The following is a 23,604-nucleotide window of genomic DNA, read 5'->3' as shown; positions in this document are numbered from 1 at the left end:
CTTTTACACAGTAGTGAGGTGTGACTGTATTTTTTAGTTCCAGTCCTTAAATTTGATTGACTGAGGAGCATTCTCATTGTGCTAATGAGATGTTTGACTGTTTGTATTTCTCTGCTTGTCTGAGTTTGGAGGATTACAGTATGTTCCAGTACAGAGCGAAAAGTGATGTCAAACTTAAAATCAATGATTTGTTTACAGAAAAAGTGTAAATACCATATTTTCTTGGCAAAATGCTATGCACACTAAGTTCAAATACTGTAGTTATAGATTCTATTTGCACTAAAATGGCAGGATTTTATGCTATTTGTTCTAGTTATTGCAAAAAGTGGCAAATATATACACCTCAGTATTGTAGTACTTTATAAAACAGTATGCAATAATAACGTACTTAGTGTAATTTACAATTTTAATTCAAATTATCAAATTGATGCCACCTTATTGGGATTATAAAGCCCTCCCTACACCAAACTTAACCCTACCTGATACTTTATTTTCAACTTCTTGATCATTTGCTTTATTTTTATTGAAAATAAATGCCTTTCAAATGTGATGTGAGACTTGAAAAGGGAGGAAAAAAAGTTTGGCAAAAGGCGGATTCGAACTTGGGTTGATTGTGTCAAAAATTACTTTGACACACGCTTTACCAATGAAGTTACTGGAGTTGTTACTTAATTACCATCCTTTGTAGTGTTAACTATCCCAGTCACATGTTGGTGGCTGGAGTTAGTGTAAATAGCCTGTGCCAAGTGTAAATAAACACTCCAAAAAACAAAACAAAAAAAACCTTGTAGTCTTTGTCTACGGCTCCATCACAGCCATGATGATATTCAGTATAACAGCACACTAGCTCACACATGCAGCGTGACACGACAATGTGTCTTTTGTGGCCTTTTTTCATGGTAAAACAGCTAAGCTCAGCCAAAAGATAAAACAAACCTCCAGCAAACAAAAGCCTTGCGGAGCAGTAATGCAGGCTCCATCACATGTACCTCCTCATCCCGTTCCAGCTCCAGGCCCATCTCCACCAGGTTACTCTCGAACTCCTCGCGCCATAAGCACTTGTCGTCATCGTGGTGGTCCATGCAGAGGTTGGGCGAGCCGGCTTTAGTCTCCTCTCTGGCTGCGGGCGCAGGTTGCGCTCGACCCCTCCGCAGGGTGCGGGTGAAGGCGTTGTCTCTGAGGAGAGATGTGTGCTGCCGGGAACTGCTGCTCTTTTTGATGTGGTAAGTGAGGATGTAGTCCACCCGCCTCATACCATCCTGGAAATACAGACCCCGCCGGCATCGTGTGTTCTCCTCGGGAGACTTCAGGAGCTGAGGGGAGAGGGGAGGACAAAACATAAGCCAGGCTGTGTGTGTGTGTGTGTGGGCCAGCGTCCAGTGAAAGGTCAAGATGGGGCAGCATCTGAACAGGGCACAGGACTTGTCAGCTTTAAGATTGAGTGTGATTGTATCCAAACCTTTAATAGGTAGTGTATTCTGATCCTTTGTTTTACATGTCCTCTTTATCATGCATTCAGTACTCCTGCTAGCAATATTGCTTTGAATGTTGTGTAGTGTTGCACAGTTTTAAATCCTGAACTTTCAGTTCCTACTAAATGGACTGGACAGGATCTTCATCATCATAGCAACCTGGCTGACACACAAACAGAAGGACACTGACAATCACATGATAAATGTGATGCAAATTTTTAAGGATTTTCAAATAATACAAACACTAACAATAAAAACAATCAGACAAACACACAAACAAACAAAACCCCAAGTGCTGAGAATTAAATAGCACATCCCTGAAAATATTCATCTCTACCTGCTTAATTCAAACAAAGACATGTCAGGAAAGGAAGAGCCAAAGCTCTCTTAAAATAAAAGTAAGTGTTTTTGTAAAAAAGAGTGGAGGGTTTCCCAACGTCTCCAGAATTGGTCTGACTTGTCATTGAGATCATAAGTAATTTTCTCCAGAGGAAGAAAGGCTGGCAGCTGGGATCCACAAAGTAACAGTTGGATCGTGAGGCGTAGACCACATCAGTAGAATACATTTTTTAGCCAAAAATGAGAGGATTATAAACAAAGGCTTAAAGTCTGAGTCAAAAAGATCCTTAGGAGTGTCATTCCACCAATAAAGTAAAGGAAATGAAATAAAACCTTTCCCTGTTATCTCCTGGGATACAGAATGAACCCCTATCCAGAACGGTTGAATGTAATCTTGACCAGAATACGTGAAAAAATGTGCCCTTGTATGTCTTGCATTTAAAACAAAGATTTGAACAGGTGTAAAATAAATTCTATGAAAATATTAAAATTTTGTTGAAGTACATTTTGGAAAAATGCCGTTACAAATCTTAGTCCAATCTGCAGAATTAAATGATACTCCTAGGTCCCATTCCTACATTGGTTTCAAAGAATCATAAACTGAAGAGTCAGAATACTCCAATAAACATTTGGAGATAATACTTTTAAAAGATTTAACTTTTGGCGTGGACTGAACTCATTCGGCGTGGACTGAATTCATTCGGCGTGGACTGAATTCATTCGGAGTGGACTGAACTCATTCGGCATGGACTGAATTCATTTGGCATGGACTGAATTCATTCAGAGTGTACTGAACGCATTCGGCGTAGACTGAACTCATTCGGCATGGACTGAATTCATTCAGCATGGACTGAACTCTTTCGTCATGGACTGAATTCATTCGGCATGGACTGAATTCATTCGGCGTGGACTGAATTCATTCAGAGTGTACTGAACTCATTCGGCGTAGACTGAACTCATTCGGCATGGACTGAATTCATTCAGCATGGACTGAACTCATTCGGCATGGACTGAAATCATTCGGCATGGACTGAACTTATTCGGCATGTACTGAACTCATTCGGCATTGACTGAATTCATTCGGCATGGACTGAACTCATTCGGCATGAACTGAACTAGTTTGGCATGGACTGAACTCATTCGACATGGACTGAACTCATTCGGCATGGACTGAATTCATTCGGCATGGACTGAATATATTCGGCATGGACTGAATTCATTCGGCATGTACTGAATTCATTCGGCATGGACTGAACTCATTCGGCATGGAATCATTTAATTCGGCATGGACTGAACTAATTCGGCGTGGACTGAACTCATTCGGCATGGACTGAACTCATTCGGCATGGACTGAACTCATTCGGCATGGACTGAACTCATTCGCCATGGAATGAACTCATTCGGCATTCGGCATGGACTGAACTCATTCGGCATGGACTGAACTCATTCGGCATGGACTGAATTCATTCGGCATGGACTGAATATATTCGCCATGGACTGAATTCATTCGGCATGTACTGAATTCATTCGGCATGGACTGAACTCATTCGGCATGGACTGAATTCATTCGGCATGGACTGAACTCATTCGGCATGAACTGAACTAGTTTGGCATGGACTGAACTCATTCGACATGGACTGAACTCATTCGGCATGGACTGAATTCATTCGGCATGGACTGAATATATTTGGCATGGAATGAATTCATTCGGCATGGACTGAATTCATTCGGCATGGACTGAACTCATTCGGCATGGACTGAATTAATTCGGCATGGACTGAACTAATTCGGCGTGGACTGAACTCATTCGGCGTGGACTGAACTCATTCGGCATGGACTGAACTCATTCGGCATGGACTGAACTCATTCGCCATGGAATGAACTCATTCGGCATTCGGCATGGACTGAACTCATTCGGCATTCGGCATGGACTGAACTCATTCGGCATTCGGCATGTACTGAATTCATTCGGCATGGACTGAACTCATTCGGCATGGACTGAACTCATTCGGCATGGACTGAATATATTCGGCATAGACTGAATTCATTCGGCATGTACTGAATTCATTCGGCATGGACTGAACTCATTCGGCATGGACTGAACTCATTCGGCATGGACTGAATTAATTCGGCATGGACTGAACTAATTCGGCGTGGACTGAACTCATTCGGCATGGACTGAACCTCATTCGGCATGGACTGAACTCATTCGGCATGGACTGAACTCATTCGCCATGGAATGAACTCATTCGGCATTCGGCATGGACTGAACTCATTCGGCATTCGGCATGGACTGAATTCATTCGGACTGAATTCATTCGGCATGGACTGAACTCATTCGCCATGGACTGAACTCATTTGCCATGGACTGAACTCATTCGGCATGGACTGGACTCATTCAGCATGGACTGAACTCATTCGGCATGGACTGAACTCATTCGGCATGAACTGAACTCATTCGCCATGGACTGAACTCATTCGCCATGGACTGAATTGCCGCCCAAATCTCTTCCACCATAAATGGAGCATAAATGGAACGGTAATGAGATATAATTTAAATAGGAGGCAATATCAGAATCCGTTGCTTTTGATTCTGAGCTGAGAGATTTCCTTGAAAGTTTTATTTATAGCCACAGGGTTGCTTAAAATGACACCACTAGCATTCCATATCATATTAATTGAACATTCATTATTTTAATTCTTTAGTTGGTGAGCAAGCAAAAAACTGGATTTATAGCCAAATTCATAATATTTGTGTTTAGTAAAGATTAAAGGTGAATAGTGAAGGTCCTTGCATTGACCAATGCTTTTGTATTTTGTAATTGCTTATGTATTTGTTATAACCTGGTGACTTCCTTTTCAGGATTTTTCATATTACTATCTCTGGCTCTTTTAAGATGGGAAGTATAAGAAATAAGATGTCCACATAAAGTGGCTTTGGCTGTATCCCAAATCATGGCCGAAGACAATGGGGAATCTCTGATATCAAGCCAGAATTGAGACAAACTGTCTGAAACAAAAGAGGAAAAAGAGTCACTGTTTAGAAGAGATATATTGAATCTCCAACTTGAAGTTCTAGGAATATTGAAAGAAATGTGCTGCTGCATGATCAGATGAAACAATAGAGTCACTACGACACGACTGAACCGCATGCAAAAATTGCTTAGGGAGGGAAAAAATAGTCAAGCCTAGAAAATGAATTATGGGGATGTGAATAAAATGTATAATCTCTCACTTCAGGATTTAATTGGCACCATACATCTATCAAACCAGTCTCTGAGCATAAATTAAGAACATTAGATGATTTGGGGTTCGATACATTAGCAGATGAGGATTTGTCTAAAGAAGCATTCATTATACAATTGAAGTCTCCAGCCAGAAAACTTAAGCCTTTACAATAATAATTAAACCATAAAATCATCTGTGATAAATTGGGAGAATCCAAATTTGGTGCATTAACATTGAGAATTGTTATATGATGTTTAAAAATTGAGCCTGTGATCATAATAAATCTCCCTTCAGGATCTGATTCTTAAGTTCTAAGGTAAAAGATGGTTTCTTATTTATAAGAATGGCAACTCCTCTTTTGTTCTGTGAGTAGGAAGAGAAGTGAACTTGACCTACCCAGTCTCTCCCAAGCTTCAAATGTTCAGTATCAGACAGTTTTGTTTCTTTTTTTTGACATTCCAAGTAACAAGTTAAGCCGAACCAACCATGGAAAACACAACAGAACACAAGTATATGATGAGAAGAAAACAGGGGAAGAGGAAATAAAACAAAAGGATTTTTTTTTTGCAAAATAAGATGGTAAAGAATTGACCTAATTAAACAAACACATGAAACATCATAAACCACATTACAGCACTTACCCACCCCTATTCTGTCCCCACACAACAGAAAAACCACCCCTAATGAAGTCACCGAGCATAATAAACATAAACTAGTCCTAACTCAACTGAGAGACCATAATAACAGCTCAGTCGCTAGAGACATCGACCAAACCTTGGGTTAAGCCTTAATCTAGCGATCCTGGGTGCCAGACCAATTAACTGTGGGCGGTAATTTCACCATGCTGATCCTCATTTGTAGAGCACACTGTCAATTGAGGAGTCACTTTCTTTTTACCGGTGGATGGGCCAGACGTTGAAAAAATTGGAAAATCTTTGTCACACTGAGGTTTAGACAGACTTGAGGCAAGATTTAAATGATAATATGACGTTTGCTTGGAGAGAATAAGACAATAAACCACAGCTTGGTTAGGAGTAAAGTCTCAATTGTCCATCTTGCTCCGGGTCACGTGACCACCCCCCATGTTTTAATTTTCAATACAGTGCTGGTGACATTTTATTAGCTGATATAGTATGTTAGTGGCATTTAATCTCTCTGGTGTGTAGCAGTCCCATTAGCATTGCTGGGAAGCATGTAAAATGTGAGTAAATTAACAAGAACCTATTATACCTCTTATACATACATTGTGTGCAAAGCAGAGCTTATTTTCCAGTTAATCAAAGTAAAAAAGGACACAATATAAAGGACACTGATGCATTTTGGTTATTAAAAATGCACACAATAACCAACGGTATATGCCTTTAAAAGACACTCAGCAGTGTGTAATAAATCTAATGTGTCTAACATGTAATAAATAATAAAATGAAGATCCATGACAGGTCCAACATTATATAGGCCCTCTCTGATAAGAATATCTGCCAAATGAATATATTCTTAATCATGAAAATAATTTCATAATTAGCTACTAATATATTTCACACAAACAAACAAACAAATTAGTAAATGGTTGATAAAAAAAAGTGTGAGCACATAAGCTCGTACTGCAATGTGAGGTTCAACAGAACCGGGCAGCTTTAGATGAAGGAGCACAACTATCTTAGGTGCATATTCATTCATCTTTGTGTAGTTTAATATGAACATTTGTGAAACCCTGTCACAGCAAAGGAAGAATTGTTTCTCCTATATATCTCCCCAAGAGGACAACATGAAGTGTCCATGTTCTGCAGTACTGCCAGTATTTTCACTGCAGATGTTAATATTTTTACCTTAGTTCATCACCTTTGGGCCTGAGATCTCCTGTAACACTGCAGACGGATCTGTGCGATGTGTGACACTGTTAAATAATGTCTGACATTAGTAACCTTGAACTATGGCGACAACTATGGGCTCTTGTTACATCTATGGGAACCACAGTGTAAGCAACTCTCAAAATGAACACAACAGAACAAAACAACTGTGTATATAATATGACCATAATATATCATTTCAACCATGCTATAGAAAATATGCGTGTCGTACATAATAATGCACTGTTGAGATTACAAGATGTGATGTGTTCCCTATTAAATGCAGTCTTTAGCACTAACAAACTATGCAACAGTAATCTTAGCTAGAAATTATTTTTTGAAGTCCTTATTCATGAGGTCAGCTGTTTTTGTAGAGCGACTGCAACTGATCCAGCAACTGCTGACTGTGTTATGAGGTATAATATTTCCTCTGGCATTCCCCTTCATCTTATGAGGACATGTGCTCATATTTTAGGAGCAAAAAGCATAAGTACATATAGATCTAGCATGTGCTCATGCACTTTACCTACTGATCTGTTTGTAACTTGCTGTATGTACATTTATCAAATTGTCAATAAAGCAATAAGTAATAGTCATAATTAACAGCAGATATTGCACATATGCTACTTAATATATGGTATTAAAGTCCTAAAACATCCCAAATAGTCACTGACCTGACCCTCACCTGAAGTTTTCCATGAAAGATCACATCCCTTAAGAAGTGTGCTTGTTTGAAGGCAGCTGGAGGCTGAGAGCCAGCCCCTTCATTCTGGGGAAAATCCATCAACCTGCCTCGCTCTCTCGTAATCTTCAACTCTTTTCTGTCTCTCAGAATGAAGCAAGCTTCAAGTCACAAACTGATCTCTGTTGTAACTTGAGAGGGGTGAGAGGAGCTAGGCGCTAATATTAGACTCAACTATAAAGCCATACACCAAATCCTCCAAGATGCCCTCGCTCTCATGCATTGCTTCTGGTAACCAGTCAGCTTGGACTAAGTCTGGAATTCTGATCGTTCCACGTTAAGAGTGTAAACACACCCAGGTGTGTTGATTTTACCTCTGTGTTTATTGTAAAAAATAATGTTATATAATCTCATTTTCAATTATGAGACAAGTGCCAAAGTGTGTTGTCTTGCATAACTGACATCAATTTGAACATTGAAGTAAAAAACATTTCAAATGTGAAACTTACAATAGAATTTTGAAGATTGTATCCAATTTGTTCTCTGGCTTTGATACTGATGATGTTCATTTGCTTTTCCTTGCTTGGCACAGAATGATACTGCTCGTGTTTGCAGTGCTTAACTTCTCCAGAGACTGTGGATCAGAGTTTAACCTGTAGATGGAAAGCAGCATGACATACATGTGAACAAAAGACCAATTCTGAGTATAAGAAACCTGTTATGAAGAAAAGCTTTATTTGCTTGTCATGTTACCATTAACCAACATCAGAGAACCACAAATGTGCAAATGTGATACGTATTCTAAAATCTCAGTAGGTAAACATATTATTTACATTACATGTAAATAAGAAATAATGTAAATTTTTGCATTTTAATGTGTTTGAAAGACAAAAGCCTTCCAAAGTCATAGTAATACTTATAATAAATAACCCTCTGAGTGATAATTCAAATTAAAATGAACGTTTATCAGTAGGTTTTGTAAGGTTAAAATGCTAAGAAAAGACTTGTTTAACCTGAACTGATTTTTGTAAATCACTGTAGCACCCGACTAATTCCTGTTTTTGTGTGAATTTCCACACAACCGGAAGAAGCAGTAAAGGCTATTTTAGAAAGGAACACTTAAAAGATGAAAACAAGGAATTATGATAAATAAATGTATTGTTGTTGAGTGAATAATATGTAATTATGTAATTAATAAAATGTAAATGTAGTTTGATTACGAGTATTTTAAAATGTAATTTATTCTAATTACAAGTCCTTTTTTATTTAGGTAATCCAGAGGACATGTGATCAGTTACTCCCCAGCTCTGCTCAGGACTGTCCAGTACCTCAGGAGTGTCCAGAGCTCCTGGGGCTCAGTGTCCTGCAACACACTGACCTGAAAATTTATATTAAAACTGACCTTCACGATCAACAAGGTCAGGTGTGACAGAAAGCCTAAGACTGAACACCTTCCCTTTCAGCTTTAGTTCTATCTATTAATTCTATGTATCTCTGCTTTTCTCATTATAAACAATACTGTATGTGGACATGACCTTAATAAGTTTTGGTTATATTGCACATTGTGTTTAACCTGTTAACCAGACCCCCCCCCATTATGGTACTCACAGCTGAAAGTGCCCTAACTAATTTAAAATTGTAACAGTTAGAAGTTAGATTGCTAGAAATTGTAACTTATGTTTGTTACACACATAATTTTGGTGTATTTGGAAAGAACACCCTTTGGGCTTTACTTTTTATCAACCAGAGATGATAATGCTCAAAAATATTAAAAGTTATACAGTAGGTGGACATCCAAAATGGGTAATACCGCCGCCGCAGTCGCGTGTTAAAATCATTCGCGAAACTACCGCCAGGTGGCGCTAAGGGACGGATTGCGAACTGAATGTAATTGTAAAATGAAAGGAAGACGTTTAACAATAACATTATAATATACATTATAACATCCTTAAACGCCATTAAAAAAATAGGATAGTCTTAGACTACAGTCTACTCATCAAAAAATTAAAGAAAGGCCTTTACACAAAGGCTCTTATGCATGCTATTGTTTTTAAAACAGTCATTATATATATATATATATATATATATATATATATATATATATATATATATATATGGATTAAATGTTTTCATTTTGGTTCATTCTTGGTTAAAATAATAATAATAATAATAATCTTCAGGTTCCATTTGCAGAGCGAAATGAGAACGGTCCAGCATTTACAAATAATTCTTATTAACTCTGTTATAATTCTTGATTTGTCAAACTGCTAACACTTTGCATTTTTGAATTATGCCTTTACTGTGTGACCAATAATTGTGAATTGTGACTTTGATCGCGCTGGTGCCTCACGAGCACATATTCATTGGAAACAGCAGTCGTTCACGAGCCATGCGGCGCGAGCAGCGGGCCACTTTGGCATAATTTTGCTAATTATGTTTTTTTTTTCCATCGATACTGAAACACGTGTGAAATCCAAAGCCTATTTTACCTAATAAATAAGAGTTTAGCTTCAAATGGGCAACATGTTTGGATTTGTCCCGAATGAGAGAGAGATAAGCCCAACCTTACATTTATGTATCGCTTTAAATTATTTTAATTATTATTTTTGTTGTTGTTTATAAGCCTATATTATTATATGGCCTGCTGCAATTATATTTATCCATTAGAATTATATATTTGTAATTCTTGTTCTGTTCTGATAAATTTTTTACATTTAAAGGATTTGTTGTAAAGTGAAGGGAACTAAAAATGTCCTGTTGGTACATTAGCCTATAGCATTATTAGGCCTGCCGTTATTATTTCTGAATGTAATAAAATGCAACTCTCACAAATGTAATTTATTTTTTAGCGTGTTGTCGTGTATGTTTTTATGCAGCTTTATTTTTCCATTGCATCTAAAAATGACTTTGTGCATCACATTCACTTCGTGAACAAAACAAATATAACTTCAGATCCGCCTCTTGCGTTGCTCAGCTGTGGACGATTTCAAAATGTTTGATTTAAAGGTTGCTGTCACATTTTATACAGGAATTGTTCATTTTAAAAAAATAAAAATAAAAAATTATATTGTTAGTTTTATGCTTACATGCAATCAAATCTTCGGATACTATATAAGATACAAGTTCATTTAGGCTATTTAACATGCACTGTGACATTTTACCGTTTCAACTTATAAACTTCTTAAGATTTTAAAGTCAGTTTAACAGTATTGAAATTCAAGTTGAATCTAGTATAAAAAAGGTTTTAATTTGCTTAAATTATTTCTATGAATTAATAAGTTAGCATGACTTTTTCATCATAGCATTTTTTTACGATCTGTTTTCGTTTTCTGAAACCAAGCACCCACTTTTTTCTTTTTTTAAATCTATGAATCGCTCGCATATCTCCTACAACCTACAAATAAGGGCTAATAGAGGTTCTTTCTTAAATTATTTATTTATAATGTTTATTCTTGAAGAAAATAAGTATTTATTCTTTAATAAAATAAGGGATCCAAATATTTGTATGTACAATAATATAGGCCTATATCTGCCTGCAGTTAAAAAGTTATATTTGTTTTGATTCATCCATTTATGTAGGCTACAATTAGCCTATTCTAAAAATAAAAATAAATAATGTCATAAAAAATGCCATCGGTCTGAATAAATTTTACCATTATTGAATTGGGCTAGTAATTTAGGAGGTGAAAATACAGTGAAATTACAAATGGCATGGGATTTTGAAGCATGACAACTGAAGGTCTATGAAACATTTTCCTTCAGGCAGACTGAATGTTTTCCTGCCTTGCTAAATGTTGGGTTAGTTTGCGTGAGTCCCGCGCGCTGTGAAGCAGGAGCAGCTTACGGAGGATTCCGCTTGGTCTTAAAGCCTTCTGCAAACGCCTACGTTCACAAATAACAATGATTTTGGCAAAAATAATGATTAATTATCAATTGATAATTTTGTTATTATTTTGGGACTAGTGAAAAATAATAATATGGGCTGCGGGGAAAATAATGAATAAAAAGAGTAAGGCTGCTGTGAGTACAGGCATGTTTCAACCCAGTAACATGACAACACAGCGTTCCTCACATCCCAAAAACAGACCAAATTCAGTTCAGCTGGAGGGGGCTGGGGGGTAGTTCTGTATAACTTGCAGAACAGGTTTTAGGACAACTTTAAAGAAAGGTTTGATCCACTTCAAATGTTGACTACTGTATAGCGCAATAAAGGTGTATTAGTTATGTATTATAACTTAATTTCAGAGGAGGTTGCAATAACTTAAAAAAAAAAAACAAAAAAAAAAAGATGCAAACTTTATCAAAAGGGCTGGGCGATAGGCCTATGGCCTAAAAAAAAATTATTCAAATGACAAACAAAAAAAAAATCCGATTTACAATTTAAATAGATTTTTTTTGCCTCCCTACCTTAAAATCAATATTCAAATGACAAAGAAAATTGTTCAAAACAAGTTTTAAATATAACAATATATTCGAAGGGTTGTGAGTTCGAGTCTCGGGCCGGCAGGAATTGTGGGTGGGGGGAGTGCATGTACAGTTCTCTCTCCACCTTCAATACCATGACTTAGGTGCCCTTGAGCAAGGCACCGAACCCCCAACTGCTCCCCGGGCGCCACAGCATAAAAATGGCTGCCCACTGCTCCGGGTGTGTGTTCACAGTGTGTGTGTGTGTTCACTGCTCTGTGTGTGTGTGCACTTCGGATGGGTTAAATGCAGAGCACGAATTCTGAGTATGGGTCACCATACTTGGCTGAATGGCACGTCAATTTCACATTCACTTTCTTTTTAATACTAGCCCATCATGCATCTAACCATCCACTCGGCGTTAAGAGCTGTTCAGATTAAAACTGGCAACTCCGCAGTGAGTCAGTGTCATGGACGGAGGACAGACCAAGTGTAGGCCTAAATCATTTTTCTAGTCTATATTTTCATCTCGTTATGTCGCTGGTTTAGGTTATGTATTTATTTTTATTTCTTATATCAATTATTTGTAAATATAGCAGACACTGTCTAACCGTGTCTACACCGGACGAACTTGTTCATATAGGACGAAACATCTCTCTCACTCGGCAGTACAGTAGGCCTATGTGAGCGGAGTGGAGCAGCAACAATTTCCCTCCGCACTCCGAGCATTTAATAATCACTAAGCTCCGCGGTTCATTGATACCAGAAACACTGCTCCGCCTTCACTCCGTGGCTAAAGTTGAAATGTTATGTTCATAATAGCTAAATAAAAAAAAAATATAAAAAAATAAATAAATAAATAAATAAAAATTACAGGACAGTTTCAAAAGGGGATTAGGCTATTGTGTGCAAACTTTTTGTCCTACCAAACGCCAAAACTAATAAAATTGTCAGCATTAAAAGGTATAATTGCTGCTTTCTGCTGCGCAAATTTTGTTTGTAATGAAAATGACGATTTTTTTAACATTTCGTCAGTTTATTTATCTACAGATCGATGCATTTGATTTCTGCTCATTCAAAATCAGATAGCTACAGATGAAGTACTGTAAGATTACATTTGTTTGAATGCATTATTGCGACAGCGATTACGTGTGAATGTGCTGTATCTGTTTAAATCATGCTTTAACCTGAAAATAATCAGTAAAAGGAAGACAAATTCCTTGAGAACTAGCCTTTAACACCCCGCTCGACTATTGCCGTCATTATAATCTTCTGATCGGAGAGATTATGTGTATCAAGCTATAGCTAAATATGTTTATCATGTGAATTCTTGCTAAATATGCAGTTATATTACGGGCTGTTGGCATGACTTGTACTCGTGATGGAGCGGTGCTGGAGCGAGTGAAAACCACGACGCTCAGACTTTTAAAAAATCCGCTCCTCGCTCCAGTCAGAATCACTCCGCTCCACTCATACTCTGCTCGGCAGCGTGTCTCAGACGCGCGGGGGAGGCTTGAGCCCAATCATTCTCGAAACATAAAATATTTATTTTATTTCAATTTTCGTTTTTGTGTTTCAGAGGAAAAAATCAGTCTTAAGGCATCTCTCCATTACAGACCGTTCTGAAAGAGGAATTTATGCAAATGCGTATAAAATTCTTTAAAAACTTTAACAGAGATGTCTAGAGGCTATTTAATAGGTCTGCTTCCCACGTAAGATTTTTCTAGTTACTAGTCGTTCATTTGTCATTATTCAACTAATCGCAAATTTATATTAAATTTACAACTATAATCCAGCCTTAATATATTCCACGCTCAAGAATATGCATTAAATTTGTCACAAAGCACAGGCAGAAGTAGCCTAATAATTATGAAAAAGGAGACATTTTAATTATTTATTAATAAACAAATGTTTCCTTGTCGGCTGCAAGATGAAATTCACAGTGCTGACTCTCTCCACATGGACGCGCTTTTAAAGAGAAATACAACCTTCACAGATTACATAATGCTTTCGTTTTGAATTGGCTCGTTTAAAAGACATTTCAAGCTTTCTGTAGATATATTTTCATCATGTATGTGAGACACCCAGATTTTTCAGTTATTTTCATTATTAGAAAAAAAATCACGTGATCGAGAGGGCGCCTCCCTGTCATGCATGCGCATTAATAATTTTTGCACAAACACTTGAATATGAATAATAATTTACATTTTGCATAAGCATTACAAAGTAAATAATTTTTTACATGCAATTATCCAAAATAAAACCAAACAAGATTTGTAATGAAGATAAAATATGTAGACAAATAAGAATAAATGCTGCCCGTGCACTGATATTTTACGGAATATTATACATTTTATATTATGCATTTAAATGCGGCTGCAATTTATTTATTTTATTTATTTATTTTAACTTTACTTAAATTATATGAAAGCAAGCAAAGAAGACTCCATTTAAAATCACTGAAGTTGTCAATTAATGAAGCTCTTTTTTTTTTACATCGTGTGCACTTTGTTGATAAGTGAAGACGTTTTATTTAATCCATCCATTCTTTAGAGTTGCAATGATTTAGTTAAATCGTGCAGGTTTAATTTATTCGTTTCTTGTTTTTAATTAGGCCTAAATAATGGGAGCGAAATTATACAGTGCCTTACGTTTTACTAAAATAAAGATAATTTATAAAACATGCAAGCCTAGCTCACCAATAGGCTACCACTTTTAATGCTCTGATGCAAAGGTAAACCACCTTTTCTTTTTAATAATATAACACATAATTCATATTATATAAATAATACTGCACACTATTTAAATGTGGCTAATCTAAAATATGGTGTAGAGAAAATATAAGCACAGGCTCATAGGCTTGACATTTATCCTGCTTGAATTCGTTCTAAGAAACGCACATATCTTCATAAGGACTAAACTTTCATCTGTGAATATTAAATATTTTTTCTTTAATTTTCCCCGACTGCAGTCAAATATAACACTTCAGTGAGGCAAAGCTGACGTCTATCTGCAAAAAATGTGCTTTGATGCGCTTGTTTGAAAAATCGTGATTAAAGCGCCACTCAGCGGTCAAAAGCTGCAAATGCACTTTGCAGACGCCGCGGCGGCGGTACGAGCGGCGGTAGAAACGACGTTTTGGATGTCCACCTACTGTAGACACTGAAGTGCCTTGATTTTTTTTTTTTTTTTTTTACCATACTGAATTGTTTTTTTAATTTGATATAAAAATAAATTAAATCATTCCTGGAGCAATCTAGAAAAGTAATGGGTTGGAAGTCAAATGTCTCATGAGTTTATATTTCAAATCTGAAGAAGATACCATGAAAAATGAGATTCCTGCAACCATTTTTCTGAGATTATGTCTAGTCCCCCCCACCCCCCAAATATACAAAAATATTTTACTAACTGTATTGAAGGGTTTTACAAACTATTTTAGTCATTAAACATACCACTGCATAATTTTTTTTTTCAATTATAAAACAATAGACAGAAACTTAGACATCATATAAGTGATTTATTTGAGCAATAGAAAAATACAATAAGAATAATCTGAGTAAGAAAAACTATTAAAATAAAAAAGATTTAACTTTGTATGCCAATTACAGTACCTCCTGAGATTGCTAGAAATGAAGCATTAACAATGATTTTCAATTCAATTCAATTCAAGTTTATTTGTATTGCGCTTTTTACGATACAAATCATTGCAAAGCAACTTTACAGAAAATTACGTTTCTACAATATTTAGTAGTAGCTTATCAGTGGTGACTGTCAGTTTATGTGTATACGGCAGAAATGTTCAGAAAAATCTATAAAAGACGTAAACAAACAGATGATTAACAGCAATTATGCAATCAAACTTAGAGCAAAAATGTGGTAGTTCTGTATGTTGTCTCTGGGTTAGCATCATCTGAGGTCCTCTGAGGAGTTGGCATCATCTCTTCTCAGGTGTTCTGGATCCAGACTGGAGCTTGTGTAAATCCTAGTTACCACGGGATGTAAATCCCGTGGCAAAACAGAGAAACAAATAGAGAGACATAATTAGCGTAGCTGCTGTTCCAGCCAAGTAAAATTAATTAGTTTAACCCAAGCTAAAGAATAATAATGCGCATTTGATCAGATTTAACTGCAGTACAAAATTATGAAATGCATTCATAATGCATGCATTATTTGAATGCTTGGCCAAAAAGGTGTGTTTTTAATCTAGATTTAAACAGAGAAAGTGTGTTTGAACCCCGAACATTATCTGGAAAGGCTATTCCAGAGTTTGGGAGCCAAATGCGAAAAAAGCTCTACCTCCTTTAGTGGACTTTGGACTATCCTAGGTACTATCAAAAGTCCAGCGTTTTGTGACCTTAGGGAGCGTGATGGATTGTAGCGTGGTAGAAGACTAGTTAGGTATGCAGGAGCTAAACCCATTAAGTGCCTTATAAAGTAAGTAATAATATTTTGTAACTGATACGTAACCTAATAGTTAGCCAGTGCAGAGACTGTAAAATTGGGGTAATATGATCATATTTTCTTGACCTGGTAAGGACTCTAGCCGCTGCATTTTGGACTACCTGTAGCTTGATTATTGAGGATGCAGGACAACCACCAAGCAGTGCATTACAATAGTCCAGTATAGAGGTCATGAATGCATGAACTAGCTTTTCTGCATCAGGAACAGGTAACATGTTTCGTAGCTTGGCAATGTTTCTAAGATGGAAGAATGCTGTTTTGTAACATGGGAAATATGATTTTCAAAAGACAAGTTACTGTCTAATACAACACCCAGATTTTTCACTTTAGAGGAAGTAACAGTACATCCGTCTAATTGCAAATTGTAATCTACGAGATTCTGTGTAATGTTTTCTGGTCCAATAAGTAATATCTCTGTCTTATCTGAATTTAATAGGAGAAAATTATTGGTCATCCAATCTTTTACATTTTTCAACACACTCTGTTAGCTTAGATAATTTAGAAGTTTCACCCTGGTCTTGTTGAGATATATAGTTGAGTATCTTCAGCATAACAGTGGAAACTAATCCCGTATTTTCTAATGATATTACCAAGGGGCAACATGTATATTGAAAATAGCAGAGGACCTAGGACAGATCCTTGTGGCACTCCATATTTTACTGGTGATAAATGAGAGGACTCCCCATTTAGATAAACAAAGTGGTAGCGATCGGACAGGTAGGATCTAAACCATCTTAAAGCCTGTCCTTGTATACCTGTATAGTTTTGTAATCTATCTATGAGTATGTCGTGATCTATGGTGTCGAACGCAGCACTAAGATCAAGTAAAACTAGCAATGAGATGCAGCCTTGGTCTAATGCAAGAAGCAAGTCATTTGTAATTTCAACAAGTGCAGTTTCTGTGCTATGATGGGGCCTGAAACCCGACTGAAATTCTTCATTGAGATCATTTTTTTGCAGGTAGGAGCACAATTGAGCAGACACAACATTTTCTAAAATTTTAGACATAAATGGAAGATTTGAAATGGGTCTTTAATTTGCCAGTTCACTAGGATCTAGTTGTGGTTTCTCAATAAGAGGCTTAATAACCGCCAGCTTGAATGGATTTGGGGACGTGACCTAAAGATAACGACAAGTTAATAATATTTGAGAAGCGTTTTTTTCTGCTACAGGTAACAACTCTTTCAGTAATTTAGTGGGTTCAGGATCTAATAAACATTTTGTTGGTTTATATGCAGTGATAAGTTTATTTAGCTCTTCCTGTCCTATAGTTGTAAAGCACTCCAGTTTATCTTTGGGTGCGATGGATAAAACTAAAGTATTAGACGCTGTAGAATCTACATTTGTTATTGTATTTCTGATGTTATCTATTTTATCAGTGAAGAAATTCATAAAGTCATTACTATTTAACTGTGAGGGAATATTTAGATTGGGTGGCGTCTGGTTATTTGTTAATCTAGCCACTGTGCTAAATAAAAACCTTGGATTGTTTTGGTTGTTTTCTATGAGTTTGTGGATATGCTCGGCCTTGGCAGTTTTTAGAGCCTGTCTAAAGCTGGACATACTGTTTTTCCACGCAATTCTAAAAACTTCCAAGTTAGTTTTTCGATTCCATGCGATATAATTAAATCTAGCGTATGATTAAAACGATGAGTGGGCCCGCTGACATTTTGCTTTACTCCAAAACAGTTTAATAAGTTAGTAAACGCAAGTCCTAATGCATCATTTGTATTATCAATATGAATGTTAAAATCTCCGAAAATTAGCGCTTTATCAGCGGTAACCAACAGGTCTGAGAGGAAATCTCCAAATTCTTTTAGGAATTCTGTATATGGCCCTGGTGGTCTATAAACAGTAGCCAGAGAAAGAGATACAATAGATTTATTTTGTATATCTGACAGTGTAACATTAAGCATAAGTATTTCAAATGATTTAAACCTGTATCCTGTTTTCTGGGTAACATTGAGAATATCACTATATATTGTGCAACACCTCCCCCACGACCAGTCTGACGGGGCTCATGTTTATAACAGTAGTTTGGTGGAGTAGACTCATTTAGACCAATATAATCATTAGCCAGGTTTCAGTCAAGCAGAGTACATCAAAACTATTATCTGTGATCATTTCATTTACAATAGCTGCTTTGGGTGTGAGTGATCTAATGTTTATGAGCCCAAACTTTAAAAATTGTTTTTGTTCATTTATTTTACGTTTTTCTGGTTTAATCACGATAAGATTTATTCTAGATCCTACATTAAATTTATATTTTGACCTCACTATTCGGGGAACAGACACAGTCTTAATATATTGGACAGCGCAAGTACTTCTAACATTTAAGCGTGTAGAAACAAAAGCCATCATAGCAGTTATTTGAGAATTGGCTTACTAGTCAAATGGAGCGTAGAGTCCTGGAGATGTTGTCCGACAGGAGTTCTGCTCCGACTCTGCTGGGGTGCAGGCCATCAGCGCGCAAAAAAGCCTAGGTCGCTCCCAGAAAAGATTCCAATTATTAACAAAGAGCAGTTTCTGTTCTTTACACCATGACAATAAACCATTCATTTAGAGCAAAAAGTCTACTGAACCTTTCGTGTCCTCGTCGATACGTGGGCAGCGGTCCTGACACGATGATCGTCGCCGCGGGCGTCGTGCTGCGAACCGTCTCGATCAGGATCCTGAAGTCCCTCTTCAGCGTCTCCGTCTGCCGCTGCGTGGTGCCGTTAACCCCGTTGTGAAGCACGACCGCTCTGGGGCTCTCGTCAGCCTTCAGGATCGTGGGTATCTGCGCAGAAACATTGAGAACACGAGCACCAGGGAAACAGTGAGTGTGCACTTTACCTTCGGCTAACGTAGCACGGACGTGTCGGACGATGGAGTGTCCGCCGATCACAGCGTCGCGTTCCGTCTCGCGGAGGGGAGTGAAGCGGTTCCGTGTGGAGATCTCGAAGACCGGAGGGGGAGAAGTCGTCGCCCGGGGCCTGGCTCACGTCCTCTGCTGCGGATGCACCCAGGGTCCATGGTGTCCCGGCGCCGGAGTGAAGGACATCTGGGAAGATCGCGTCCTGGGTGCACCGGGCCTGTGCAGAGAAACACACGGGGTGGAGGTGGTGGGACTGTTAGTAGAACACTGCATACTTACCCTGGACTTGTGAGTGTCAGCCCGGGAGGTTTCCAGCGCAGCGCTCCGCTCTATCAGCTGGGCCTGCCTCTGCTCCAGGACCCGGATCTGCTTCTCCACGGCCTCCATCTCGAGCTGCACCGAATGCAGCTCGAACGTGTCGTCACCTGCACTCAAAGGTAGACAAACATCCGCCATTAAAGCAAGCAAATTAAAGCAATGTGTGTGAATAGAGTAATAGACAACCACGCTGGTTTAGCGACAACCAAATTGGTGATGCTAATGGGCTATAAGCTACTAGTGGACTCTGGAAATCAAAATAAAACTAGTGATAACAAGGCGCTCTGATTGTTTTTGTTGTAGAATACGATAGAGGATATATTCACACGTTATATAAATGAAAATGATGGTGTATAAAATATATTTCAACAATAAAAAATAGACGATAGAGAAATAACATGACGGAGCTCAAACTAGAGGCATACGACAGCAACAAACAGGGATTTCTGTTCATATAGTCAATTATCACGTGCTGACAGCAAGTTATAGAGATGGTAATCATAGAAATGCGCCATAAAGTCAATAATGTTCTAATTCTGAGAGAATATTGGAGTCTGTACCTCAGCTATAACCATAACAACAGTGGAACATTTTTTTTTTTACAACCAGTGGCTGCAATGTTGTGGCATCTTGGAAAGCTCATAGATTTGTACACGTTGTTGGTCATTTCATTGAGTCTGAACTCTGGAGCAGTCACATGTGCATCTGTGTATACATATCAATGGTTGGAATCACTGGCAAAAAGATTTTGGTAACAATTTATTTTAAGGTGTTTTTGTTACACACTACACATACTTACTATTATAATAATTTCTATTACTATATTTCTTTTCTTTTTATTTATTTATCATACAATTGACAAAAGCATAAAAGGCCTCTAACACTAGCTTGCTCTATTCTTTTTCTATTCTTTCTGTTTTTTTTTTATTTATTATATACAAACCCGATTCCAAAAAAGTTGGGACACTGTACAAATTGTGAATAAAAACAGAATGCAATAATGTGGAAAATTTCAATATTTTATTCAGAATACAACATAGATGACCTATCAAATGTTTAAACTGAGAAAATGTATCATTTTAAGGGAAAAATTTGTTGATTTTAAATTTCATGGCATCAACAACATCTCGAAAAAGTTGGGACAAGGCCATGTTTACCACTGTGTGGCATCCCCTCTTCTTTTTATAACAGTCTGCAAACATCTGGGGACTGAGGAGACAAGTTGCTCAAGTTTAGGAATAGGAATGTTGGGCCATTCTTGTCTAATACAGGATTCTAGTTGCTCAACTGTCTTAGGTCTTCTTTGTCGCATCTTCCTCTTTATGATGCACCAAATGTTTTCTATGGGTGAAAGATCTGGACTGCAGTCCCCGGATCCTTCTTCTACGCAGCCATGATGTTGTATTTGATGCAGTATGTGGTCTGGCATTGTCATGTTGGAAAATGCAAGGTCTTCCCTTAAAGAGACGACGTCTGGATGGGAGCATATGTTGTTCTAGAACTTGGATATACCTTTTTAGCACTGATGGTGCCTTTCCAGATGTGTAAGCTGCCCATGCCACACACACTCATGCAACCCCATACCATCAGAGATGCAGGCATCTGAACTGAGCGCTGATAACAACTTTGGTTGTCCTTGTCCTCTTTAGTCCGGATGACATGGCGTCCCAGTTTTCCAAAAAGAACTTCAAATTTTGATTTGTCTGACCACAGAACAGTTTTTCCACTTTGCCACAGTCCATTTTAAATGAGCCTTGGCCCAGAGAAAACGCCTCCGCTTCTGAATCATGTTTAGATATGGCTTCTTTTTTGACCTATAGAGTTTTAGCCGGCAACGGTGAATGGCACGGTGGATTGTGTTCACCAACAATGTTTTCTGGAAGTATTCCTGAGCCTATGTTGTGATTTCCATTACAGTAGCATTCCTGTATGTGATGCAGTGCCGTCTAAGGGCCCGAAGATCACGGGCATCCAGTATGGTTTTCCAGCCTTGACCCTTACGCACAGAGATTGTTCCAGATTCTCTGAATCTTTGGATGATATTATACACTGTAGATGATGATAACTTCAAACTCTTTGCCAGTTGTTCTCTGAGAAACTCCTTTCTGATATTGCTCCACTATTTTTTTTATCGCCGCAGCATTGGGGAAATTGGTGATCCTCTGCCCATCTTGACTTCTAAAAGAGACACTGCCACTCTGAGAGGCTCTTTTTATACCCAATCATGTTGCCAATTGACCTAATAAGTTGCAAATTGGTCCTCCAGCTGTTCTTTATAAGTGCATTTAACTTTTCTGGCCTCTTATTGCTACCTGTCCCAACTTTTTTGGAATGTGTAGCTCTCATGAAATCCAAAATAACCAATATTTGGCATGACATTTCCAAATGTCTCACTTTCAACATTTGATATGTTATCTATATTCCAAATCTATCTATGTTATTGTGAATAAAAGATAAGTTTATGAGATATGTAAATTATTTCATTCCTTTTTTACTCACAATTTGTACAGTGCCCCAACTTTTTTGGAATCGGGTTTGTAATAATAAAAAACCTTATGTGTACTGTGTGGAAGCTAACTGAGACCTGTTATAGCACTTGTATATCATTGCTCTCTTGTTGATTTTGATTGTTTCCCACTATCCTCATTTGTAAGTCGCTTTGGATAAAAAGCATCTGCTAAATGTCTAAATGTAAATGTAATAACAATAAATTATTCACAATTACATGCAAGAAACCCTAAACCAAACCCTAATCCTAACTCTAACCATATAATTAGAAAGTACATGTAGTTCATTAATATTCTCAGTACTTAAATGTTACACTGTAACCAGATTTTTGTATAGCTAATGCTGATAAAAACATTGACAGCCAATCAGAATCCATCCAGCTTAAAAAGCTAAGCATTTAAACTGCCAGACAACATAAACGCAGCGTGCCTATAGTAAACAGAACATCATTCTCCTATCTGGGCCTGGTCCTGAGCTTTTGTGATGTCCTGCCAACTTGATCTTCCTCGAGATCCTCTGGACATCCTTCAGTTCTTGATGTCTTTCTGTATCTCTCTCTGTTCTAAGATTTGCACCTCTCAAAGCTCACCAATACAATTACGATTAATAAGCACACTTCTTTTCACAAGGGTCAGTAATATCATGGTAAAAGAGGCTAGTATTTGTAGCAGGCTTGCAGAAATTTTCACCTTTATAGATCCGTCCAGTGCAGAATCCTTTCGATCTCCTCAGTCATGTCATAATTCTCCAAATAGCATTTTCAGTTGTGTCTCTGTGTAAGCGAAAGGAATGTAGTAATTTAGCACTGCAGCAGCTCAAACCTGTGAATGAACTATCACAATGAATTCAGTTCTGTCCTGCAGACCCACACGATAACGACACAGAGCCGGTGATTAAAGCACTGTGTCACAGAGCTCCAGGTCACTGTTAAGTTTCGCGCAAAGACACAGTGATTAAGAATACACTTTATATGTTCGTAAAATGTCATTCCTTCATATTCTTAGATGAAAAAAAAACAAACATTACAAGAAACATTTTCAGCAAAAACAGCAACATAATGCAACCTAATGAAATGAAACACCAACATAAGATAGCCTACCTGATGCAAATTTTGGAAGGTTTTAGCTAAATTGAACTACAGAAAGATGGCAAAATATTGTGCTGTACCTTCATTTTTTGAGTTTTAGCCTATATTGTAAATTATTATGATCGCCAAGCATTTTGATGTACTAACTTATGTGAGTAATAAGTCCAATGACCTATAGAAAAGTTTAAGTTCATGTTGAATAACTTTTATACATGTGATTTACAACAGTACCTCAGACAGTCAGAAAGAAAGGGTCCTGAACTCCGGTGACAGTCTCCAGGTGAAGCGGGTCTGAGTGAGATTCTGGAGGAACAGCCGAGAGCACGCCTATGACAATCTATCAAACATATCAGACATTTAAAGTGTTCTTAATTGACCTTATGCACGGAGCGTTCTTTAAA

The 23,604-nt window shown here is 37.6% G+C and overlaps 1 protein-coding gene across 1 annotated transcript; it reads right to left on the bottom strand.

Moving 5' to 3' along the window:
- Positions 1-506: 506 nt before the first annotated feature.
- LOC122142493 (anoctamin-1) lies at positions 507-7,729 on the bottom strand. The gene is made up of 2 exons (XM_042753481.1): positions 7,572-7,729; positions 507-1,313 (listed from the first exon to the last, which is right to left on the bottom strand). Exons 1-2 carry the CDS (start codon positions 7,668-7,670, stop codon positions 915-917), a joined length of 498 nt encoding a protein of 165 aa, XP_042609415.1. The 5' UTR covers positions 7,671-7,729; the 3' UTR covers positions 507-914.
- Positions 7,730-23,604: the final 15,875 nt, after the last annotated feature.

The sequence above is a fragment of the Cyprinus carpio genome, chromosome B25 (assembly GCF_018340385.1).
Source record: "Cyprinus carpio isolate SPL01 chromosome B25, ASM1834038v1, whole genome shotgun sequence".
Taxonomy (NCBI): domain Eukaryota; kingdom Metazoa; phylum Chordata; class Actinopteri; order Cypriniformes; family Cyprinidae; genus Cyprinus; species Cyprinus carpio.
The sequence above is the reverse complement of the archived record's forward strand: the minus strand, read 5'-3'. Positions and strand labels throughout refer to the sequence as shown.